This window comes from Sinocyclocheilus grahami, unplaced genomic scaffold (genome assembly GCF_001515645.1).
Source record: "Sinocyclocheilus grahami isolate Dianchi unplaced genomic scaffold, SAMN03320097.WGS_v1.1 scaffold151.1, whole genome shotgun sequence".
Classification (NCBI taxonomy): domain Eukaryota; kingdom Metazoa; phylum Chordata; class Actinopteri; order Cypriniformes; family Cyprinidae; genus Sinocyclocheilus; species Sinocyclocheilus grahami.
In genome coordinates this window covers 203,742-214,130 of record NW_015505330.1, presented here as the reverse complement: position 1 = coordinate 214,130, position 10,389 = coordinate 203,742, and the positions used below count along the sequence as shown (strand labels likewise).

The 10,389-nt window shown below is 36.9% G+C and overlaps 1 protein-coding gene across 1 annotated transcript in view; it reads left to right on the top strand.

Moving 5' to 3' along the window:
• The window catches only part of cped1 (cadherin-like and PC-esterase domain containing 1), a 50,200-nt gene that overhangs the window by 7,342 nt on the left and 32,469 nt on the right, over positions 1-10,389 (top strand). The window contains exons 2-4 of the mRNA XM_016281658.1: positions 1,345-1,516; positions 6,252-6,346; positions 6,968-7,049. Of these exons, the coding sequence (XP_016137144.1) occupies positions 1,345-1,516; positions 6,252-6,346; positions 6,968-7,049 (349 nt within the window). The remainder of the gene's footprint in view (positions 1-1,344; positions 1,517-6,251; positions 6,347-6,967; positions 7,050-10,389) is intronic.

Sequence of the window (10,389 nt, the reverse complement as noted above, 5' to 3'; positions counted from 1 at the left end):
GGGGGGGGGGGGGGGGGGGTAAATATTTACTATATTTAAATATAATTAGAAATAAATATAAGTATTACATTTACTGCTAATAATAATATTTATTATTATTATTATTATTATATGTAAACTAATACTTAAATATATTAGAAATATATTACTATATAACTGTATAACTAACTCTTTTGTTTCAATATTAATGTTGTTGTTGATGATGATGATATAAAAGGGTTATACATCAGAAATAAAAGCATTACATTTACAAATAAAAATACTATCAATAACAAAAAATATAATATTTATCGTTTCTATGATTATATGTAAATAAATAAATAAATATATATATAAAAAGTAATAAATATATTATTTAATGTACAACTAAAACTAATGTACAGCTAACCCCAATGTTGTTAATAATAATAATAATTATTATTATTAGTAGTAGTAGTAGTATATGGTTGTTGTGTATATCCTCTAATAAGAATTTGTCAGTTAAAAGTTGTTTACGGTTTTATTTTTAAATCCCTAACCTATGTAATGTATAAGCATTCATAAAGAGTCTGTTTTGAGGACTAAATGAGTGAATAATGGGGTGCAGGGGTTGACTTTGGCCATTTAGGACCCTTTCATTAATGTGGCTGAGCTCCCAGATGGAAACATTTACAAGCAGAGGAGGAGTGGACCTCTGAGAGAGAGCGAGAGAGCGAGAGAGAACAGCACAGCACGACGGCAGAAAAAGATGAACACATACAGAGAGAGAAGAAAGGGTAACAGTATCAGCCATGCTGAAGGAGAGGAAACGCTCCCCTCCCTTCCTCAGTCACACACTCATGCTGAAGCTCTGCCCAAATAACGCTGTGTTCCTCTGATTCTGTTATGCAACACGGAACTGGATGATCGTGTGCTATGTTTAATATGACTTTTAGTAAGGCTGTCATGTCAACAAGTCATGTTGTTGAGCTTTCCTCTGGTGCTAAACTGAACCATATCCCAGAATTCTCATGTGCAGCCTCTGAGCGAGTCCAGGCGTCTGAAGTCTGCTCTCATCTAATCGGGGTTCAGCCCTCCTCCCTACCTGACGACCCACAGAGGTCATTACCATGCTAGACTCCATTATGGGTACTTTTGAAATGCTCAGCAGCCTTTCTGATTAGCCCCTGGTGTTGTGATCCTCACGTGTGACAAAGTCAGAGGACGCTTTAAACCCTGTTATGAACTTCATCGAGCATTTGTAACCTAGAAATCAGGTTTATTTGTGCATTTTATGAAATTTTAAAGGAAGTAACATCAAGAATAAATTGATGTTTAAAAGAAAAAAGTATAGTTGCTAAACAGTTTCTCTTTTCTTTCTCTCAGGTGCGTCATTCTAAGCGCAGCTGTGTGGGAAAAGCCATTATTCTGACAGGCCAACATGCTCCAACGGACACCGAGGTCCAGTTGTACCAGAGAGTCCTACAGCAGCAGGGGTATAGAGTGGATCAGGCCTGTTATGCAGAGACCAGCGCCTCACTCAGACAGGACAGGAGAGGTGAGAGGGGAACAATAACATCCTGTTTATATTTGGAATACTACTGTACTACTTACTGCACAGTATGCACTACACTGAATGCTGCCTATATTTGACTTCTAATATGTAAAAAAATTATGCATAATCAACACTTTAACCTATAGCATGATGCACGGTTATTACATGACCTAATTCAGAAAGCAGTGTCTGGTTATCAGCTCTTAACATACTGTACAGTAAATATGTTCATTTAGCTTTTTTAAAGGAGTAGTTCACCCAGAAATTAAAATGTACTTATCCACAGGCCATTCAAGATGTAGATGACTTTGTTTCTTCATCAAAAAAGATTTGGAGAGATTTAGCATTACATCACTTGCTCACCGATGGATCCTCTGCAGTGAATGGGTGCCGTCAGAATGAGAGTCCAAACAACTGATAAAAACATCATAATAATCCACAAGTAATCCACACAACTCCAGTCCATCAATTAATGTCTTGTGAGGTGAAAACTGTCTGTTCGTAAGAAACAAATATTCGCTGAAGCTTTTAACTTTAAACTGTTGCTTCTGGCCAAATTCCATAATTTGAAATAACATTTTCTCCAGTGAAAAAGTCCATCCCCTGTTGTCCTCTCACATACAAATCCACAACAAATTTGTTTAGAACTGTTTTCACTTGTAAACAGTGCTTAATCTGTGCATATTTCAGTTCTGATTCAGACTAGATTATTTTTTCACTGGAGAAAGCATTATTATGGATGGAGGACTTGTATTTTAGCCAGAAGCAACAGTTTGAAATCAAAACGTCTTACTGGTGAATTTGTTTATTAGAAACACGCAGCTTTTTGCATCAACCAATGTTAATTGATGGACTGTAGTCATGTTGATTAATTGTGGATTATTATGATGTTTTTATCAGCTGTTTGGACTCTCATTTTGATGGCACCCATTCACTACAGGGAATCCATTGGAGAGCAAGTGATGTAACGCTAAATTTCTCCAAATCTGTTCTGATGAAAAAAATAAATAAATAAACTCATCTACATCTTGGATTGCCTGAGGGTTAGTCAGTTTTCAACATGCTTTCTTTTTTGGGTGGACTATTCCTTTAATCCAATTTTGTGTTAAATCATGGTTGAAATTATTTAGGATTAATTTGCTGCAGTGGGAATGGAATCTCAAGTAAGTGCATTGAATTGTGGGATACAGTGTTCTGTGTAGTGTATTGTCACTGCATCGATATGTAATGTTCGATGTAATGTAATAGGACATCTGTGTTTAATTATGCATACAGAACATTTGTATATAATACACAAAATGCATACTGCATACAAAATGTATACTAAAAATATGATGTTAATGTGCTGTTGAGAACATAACAGCAGCACACATATGCATTCATGTATGGGCTCAGGACAGATTGGGTATGTTTAGACGGGCATGCTACCAACTTCTATTTTTGCACCACATATCGCAGTATGCAAATTTTCTGGATGCATGGAATGCCTGATGTGAACTAAATTCACCAAAATGTGTGGTATATAACCTAAGTATGCTGCAAATGCAATGCAATACACCTGACTTAACCATCTGTTTCTAATGAGAAGAATGAACTGGAAGGCATGTCAATAATAAATAGGACTGTAATTGTATTTATTACATTGTATTCCCCTTATTTGATTGAAATGAATTTTTGTTTAAATGAAATTTTGAACTAAATTAAAAATGTGAAATAATTGTTTATTTCCAAGACAGATTGACAACAATGAAGCATACTACTGTTTGATATAATTATTGTTGAATAATTGTTGATTTATTTGTGAGAGTATGCAGTACACAGTACATACTGTATAGTATGTAGTATGCAAATATTCCAACCACTCTGATTTTACCTTTGTGTGTTTTTAGCAATGTTTTGTGTGTATTATGTGAGGTATCATTGGTTGATCTCCAGGGACAATGGTCAAATATAGTTTAGTGGTCATTATACAAATGTTTTGTGATCTCAGAAGTTTGTTTTTCTTGCCCACTGTCAGTTGGTTCGGGGGTTAATTTGGTCTCCAGCTCAGTTTAAGCACTGCTTCACGGTCACAGCTGGGGTCCTAAAACCTTCCTCCCCTCCTCCTCCTCCAGGTCGTGACTGGACACAGAGAGGGGATTGAGATGGAGGCCTCTAACATGAACTGTGCCCTTTAGTTTTTCACGTACATAGTGCCGACCATTGTTACTTGGTTATGCCATATTCATCCTGAAATTTATATAGATGCATAAACTAGTATTATGCAACTGTATTACCACAAATTGAGATTTATTGAGATTATTACCTCAAATAGAGCTGTTATTTTGAGCCCTTTCTTCAATATAAACAAAAAAATTTTTTCAAAAAGTATTTTGACTCTTTGAAAACCACAATTCCTGAATGAAGTATGTAATGGCACATTATTGTGGATGAAAAAAATACCAACTCCAAACATCTTCTGAGATCATTAGTGAAAATGTTTCTGATGTACATTTTTCCAGTTGAATACACATTTTGACAAATTATGTACCAGCATAACAATATAAGTAAGAAGTTTTACTTCTGTATTTTACATCATCATCTCATTTTACATCATATCATTGGATTTACAATTATTTGCTGGTGGTGGTGTTCTTTGCTTTAAAGGTACTAAAATTCCTTTAGGTTTCAGGATTAAATTTGGTTCACAGATTTTATTTTATTTTTCAGTTTAATTTATTTTAGTAGAGGCCATATGTGTATTATGTGATGAAACAAGCAGGTGTTTGTTTGCCGCTGCGGACAAAGACAGGTTGTCGACAGCTGTCTGTCAGATTGATGGACTGGCCTGCAGACACATCAAAAACTTTGAGGCCATCGAGCCAACAGCTAGCTTCACCCAAACAACTTTACCAGAACCATACACAGAAATACTGCTGATAAAACACACACTCATCTAATGCCAGGAACGCTGGACGCATCAGCGAGCCTTCCAGTGCTTTCCATTACCGGCCCATTAAACATCTCAGATAGCATGTGTGTAAAGGGTTTAATGATCGTAGATTTACACGTGGTGACAGTTATATAGTCAGTACAGACCTTACCAGTAGAGATGCTTATTTAACTATGGGCTGTTTGGTATGCATTACTTATAAACTGTAGTCTAAGCTTTGGCCTGGAACACCACAGGAAAAGCAGAAACATTAAAATACATTGAACTGATTATAAATGATGAGCTGTTAACAGCACTATCTGAACATAGAATGAGCTGAAATTATCCTGATTGTATCAGGAGGGACATGAAGGCTGATTTCCCATGATTCCCTTTGGCTATAAACAGTACTTCCTGTTGTTTGGGCTGGGACGGCACTCAGGCACAAATGTTTGGACTTTATGCCAAATACACACCAGCCCATTTCCTGGAGCGATGCTAAGCACCACAATAACTACCAGATGTGCTTTTTCCAGTTTCTCTCTCTCTCTCAAAGAATTTGATGTTTTATTAACTCAATAAACAATGGGTCACATTTCTAAAGCATTAAACATTACATGTGCACATGCAACTTGATTTAATTAAGTAGAATATGTTCCTGAATCAACATCCTTTTGGTTGGATTAGTTGGAATTTATTTGTTTACTTATTTAGTATTTCAGGTTGGTTAATCAAGGCAGTATATATTACATTTAACAGCTGTCATGGACTGAAACATGTGCCATAATATATTCAGTTTGAAGTGGGCTGATCATATTGTGACTTCTAGATGGCTAATTGGGCCTCTGAACCTCTGGTCTGGAATTTGGTGAATTAAAACGGCACTCATAAATCATACGTTTTTGTAATCAGAGAGGTTGTGTAGGGGGCTATGAGTCTTTGATGTCTTGTCGAAACCATGAATGTCCCTCCTTTAATTCAAAGCTGCATAAAAGAAATTAAAAAGTTGAAAGAATGTCATTGTCAAGTATAGATGAAGGCAATCTTACAGCGAAAGGAAAATTGGCTGTGCCTCAGTTTCTTCCTGACTGCGCGTATAGTGTTGCCACAGCATTATGTAATCCACTTTTGTCCTCATTTTTAGGACTGTAAAAGGACTTCACAACTATTGGCCGTCTTTAATATAAGAGCGAAGATTTTTCCAAGTCTAAAGCTTTCTTCCTTACTTAAGGTTTTGTGTTGCTTTTTACAGTGTTTACTTAGCTATACTTTGGGGATTATTGTCCCCAGAAGTGAGCCAAATATGACAAAACCTCCCTTTGGGGACATTCAGGGATGTCCTAATTTGGAAAAAATTATTTATCAATAAAGTTATGGTATTTCAACATTTCCATCAGAAATGTCTTACACAAGTAAATAAATAAATATTACGTTTAATAATTAGAATAATTGATTATTATTATTATTATAATATGGGAACAGAGATGTCCTCATTTGTAATAAATAAAATTAATATTTTCTGTTGAAACACATGTCTTAAACTTATGTAAAGATAATTAGTTAATAGCTGATATGTTGCTGCCTATATATTATTAAACAGTTGTTTATGGTTAGGGTTTGTATTTGTGTGTAGTTGTAATTATAATGAACTTTAAAAAATGTCCTCATTTAGATCACCAATAAAGTGTGTGTGTGTGTGCGTGTGCGCTCCTTAATCCTTTGTTTTTGGCAAACTGTCATCAGCACATAGTTGGTGCTGATCTTGCCATCTTTTTTCTTTCTTTTATTTCTTCATCTTTCGCTAAATATATTCTCCCTTGAACACAGATGGAAGAGACTGGTCCGTCTTGATATGCCTAAAGGGCTCTGAAAAAAGTTGCCTGCGAAAAATCAACGTTGCCCATCCGCAGCACCGCCAGAGGGTAAGACCACCCACTCCCTATAGCCGACTGCAATCACAGCCAGCGCTCTTGAAGACATTCCTGTTTATGATGCAATGTAATGCACAATAATTTGAAAAATATGGCGCATTATAGATCTGACACTGAGAAGGAAAAGCAAACAAACGCCAAGTGCTAATGCCAAATGCTTTTTTTTTTTTTAAATGCATGTGAAATAAGATACGGTCCAGAGATTCAAAGGGAATGTTTATAGAAACCAGGACGCAATAAAACATTCCAGCATCCTCATCTACTCTGAGCTCATGCTCTAAATGAAGAAAACCCATCTATAAGAACTCTCGTATTTTACTTAAGATTCATCTGAAACATGTATTTAGTAATGCTCATATAATGATCAGATTTGTTTAAATATCCCAGCTGTTGTGAGTCTTCTGGGCCAGTTATAATTCTGGACGTGATCCAAGAACAACTGCTACTTACTGTCTGCTATTAAATCACTCTCGTTCGTAAGCCGTTAGTCATCTCACTGGATCTTAAGCCATTTCTGAAAGACGACTGTTTTAAATTATTTTAAACTATCCATCATGGTGGTCTTCGTTAAACTCTGACCTCTGATCCCTCCGGGGTCAAATCTTCTCACAGGTTAACATAATACCAGCCTTTGCCGGAGCGTTTCTGGACATGGGCGGAGTCTGCCGGTTTTTGACGGACAGCCAGCTGTCAGGTGAGCAGAAATGTTCTAAACATTTCTTTAACACAGATACTGAGATAAGTGTAAAAGTGTGGTCCGCAGAATTGGATGCTGTGCTTCAAGACTGCTTTCACACCATTAGCCAGGAAGTTTTTAAGGATGCTGCTAGACGTGAGGACAGTACTGTTGATCTCGATGATTACATGTCAGCTGTAATCAGCTACATTAGTATATGAAATACAGAGTTCTTTAACACAGATACTGAGATAAGTGTAAAAGTGTGGTCCGCAGAATCGGATGCTGTGCTTCAAGACTGCTTTCACACCATTAGCCAGGAAGTTTTTAAGGATGCTGCTAGACGTGAGGACAGTACTGTTGATCTCGATGATTACATGTCAGCTGTAATCAGCTACATTAGTATATGAAATACAGAGTTCTGGCATGAAACTCTAGTCTGATAGGTCTAACTCAATCAGACCTAATGACATCATTATCACATGGTACAGCTGATTGGTTCTCTCTTGTATCGGTAGCCAATGAGCTCGCTTCTCAACATTCAAATATATGACTAGTGCTTGCCGTAGCAGTTGCAGCTTGCTTCAGAAACCTTCCACCTTCCCCAGCTCCACCTGTATAGATCTGCTACGAGGTGATTCATGTGTGCTATATGGGGGTTATTTCATGCATGTTATATTTACAGCAGCAATATTTATTACATGCTCACAGCAGCATGTTGTGGATGTATTGGCAGTAGCAAGTCTCTGTACAGCAAGTCAATACAGCAGCGTAGCAGATCTATTCTGCCAAAACCAAATACATTAACATTGTCATGTACATTACCATGCCAATCCCTCCGAGAGTTGTCATGACAGAACCAATAATACAGAACCTTCTAAGAAGATCCGGACATTTCCTAATCAAAAACCCTAGATAAACGGTGAAGTTCGATCCTTGCTGCGCACACGCTCTGCTGCATTTGTTATAGGTAATGCCGACTACAAGAAGGCCAGGTACAATCTTCGAAGAGCCATTAGGAATGCCAAGAGAGATTACAGCCTGAGACTTGAGCGTCACTGCACCACTACGGACACCCGGCACATGTGGCAGGGATTACAGAATATCACAGACTATCAGAGCAAGGGCAGGTATGAGAACACTGACAACAGTTTTACACCCGAACATTCTTTGCACGCTTTGAGGCTTCCAACAACAAACCAGCAGACATCGGTTTCGTCGAAAGGAATGCAGAGAGCTCACCATCATTTACAATTTCATCTGAAGTAGTGGCAAAGACTTAAACACATGGAAATCAGCCAGCACAGACAACATCCCCGGTCGGGTCCTGCTTTTGTCATTTTCTATTTCTATTTAGCTTTAATTAAAATTTTTATTTCAGTTTAAGTACTTATTAAACTTATTTCAATTAGTGTGCAACATTTTTTTTAAGTTTAAGTTTTTCTAATTTTATCTAATACTTATGCTTTATCTTGTTTCAGCTATATTTCAATTACCCAAAATGATTTTTAATAGTTTTAGTTAACAATAACAGCACTGAATCCAAAACAACCTCTTTGGACTCTATTGGCTTTCATTAGATGAACAAAAACATTTCTTAAAAATTCCTTTTGTGATAATCCTTTGTAATAAAGCATTGGCACATTTAAATTGGTTAAAAAGTCCATTCTAAATTTAACAGATGTCTCTGACAGTGTGTGTGTGTGATGCACTTCTGTCAGGTGCATATTGGAGCGTTTTAAGCGTGTCTCTGTAATTACTTATAAAGGTCAGTGTCAAGGGTAATATTTACCGTGAGTAACTCTCTGCTGCAGGGATAATTAAAGGTAAGTGCACATCATAAATGCCATTTAATAACAGCCATAGTGAGTTATCTTTTCTTCAGAAAGTCACTTTTTTCTTATATGTCAGAACGCTGCGTTACAAAGCTCTTTGAACTTGATCACGCTTAATTTTACTGCTTTGAACCAATCATGATCATCACTTCTGAAAGACCTCAAAGGAGGAGGGTAACAGTGCCTACGTTTTGTTACAATAATGACCGATTTTTCACCCTCTGCCCCTGCGGCATCAAGACCGCCCAGCTTCAGAAAAGGAGGCTTTGTCTCCGGCTCTGAAACAATATTGTCCTTCCTGTTGGCCTGACGCCCACAGAAACACGAACGATTGAGCCCTGGTGTTTGGGGTTTTGCTAGGCCAGGTTGTGTCCTCTTTACAATGGCATCTGAAGACAGGCGTACTGTAGAGTGCACAAATATACACATGACATGGACGGGGTCAGTGACCAAGTTGAATGTAAACTCTGCATAGCTCACACGCTTGGGTTGGGAGTGACCGTCCGGGACTTTGGTAGAAGCACGGGTTACCGATATCCTAATGTTTTTCTAAGTCTTTGGTTGTGGTCTGAAATGGGGCCCAAGGCTGGTGTGGTGTGTGGTTTAACTGAAGGTTTGGAGACATGTTTGAGAAAGTATTAAGTATGGGTTGAGTTGTATGGTGTGGTGACATCCTTTCTCTGAGGGTGGAGAGACATATATGTGTGTTTCTGATTAAATGGTGACACGGTGATTGGAAACAGTGAAGGATTTTTCATTTACACAGCAGTGCCAGATCACCACCCACTTACTCAGAAATGCTGAGCTGTGCATGTGCTGATATGAGGACTAGTAAACACAAACATATGCACACGGCACACACATTGACTTCTGTTTATCTTGAAATAAGATAATAATAATTGCGATCAAGTGATCCTATAACCACAATTAGGGTCTAGCAATGGTACCTACAATGCCACAAATACAAAACCAGAGAACGCCAAAATTTCCTGTGACTTATCATTTTTTGACTACTTTGGACAAAAACTGGAAGTGGAACCCCCCCCCCCCCCCAATAGGTTTTATGTCACTTCTATGTAACCAAAAGTGCAACTTTTTAAAGTTTTTTTTTTAATACTTTTATTAAGCAAGGATGTGTTAAATTGATAGTGAAAGTGACAGTAAATAGTTAATAGTGTTGTAAAATAGTAAAAACGTTTATATTTGTTACTAAAATATATAATTTTTCAAATAATTGTTCTTTTGAGCTTTTCATTTGACAAGGAATCCTGAAAAAAGTATCAGTTTTCACAAAAATATTAAGCAGCACAACTATTTTTGACAATTGTATTACAATTATCAAAAAGTATTATTTTTGTATAATAAGAAGTGTTTCTTGAGCAGTAAATAAGCATATTTGAATAATTTCTGAAGGATCATGTGACACTGCAGACTGTAGTAATAATGCTGAAAATTCAGCATTACCATCACATGAATACATTTTATATTTTAAAATATATTTTAAAAGAAAACAGGTATTTTAA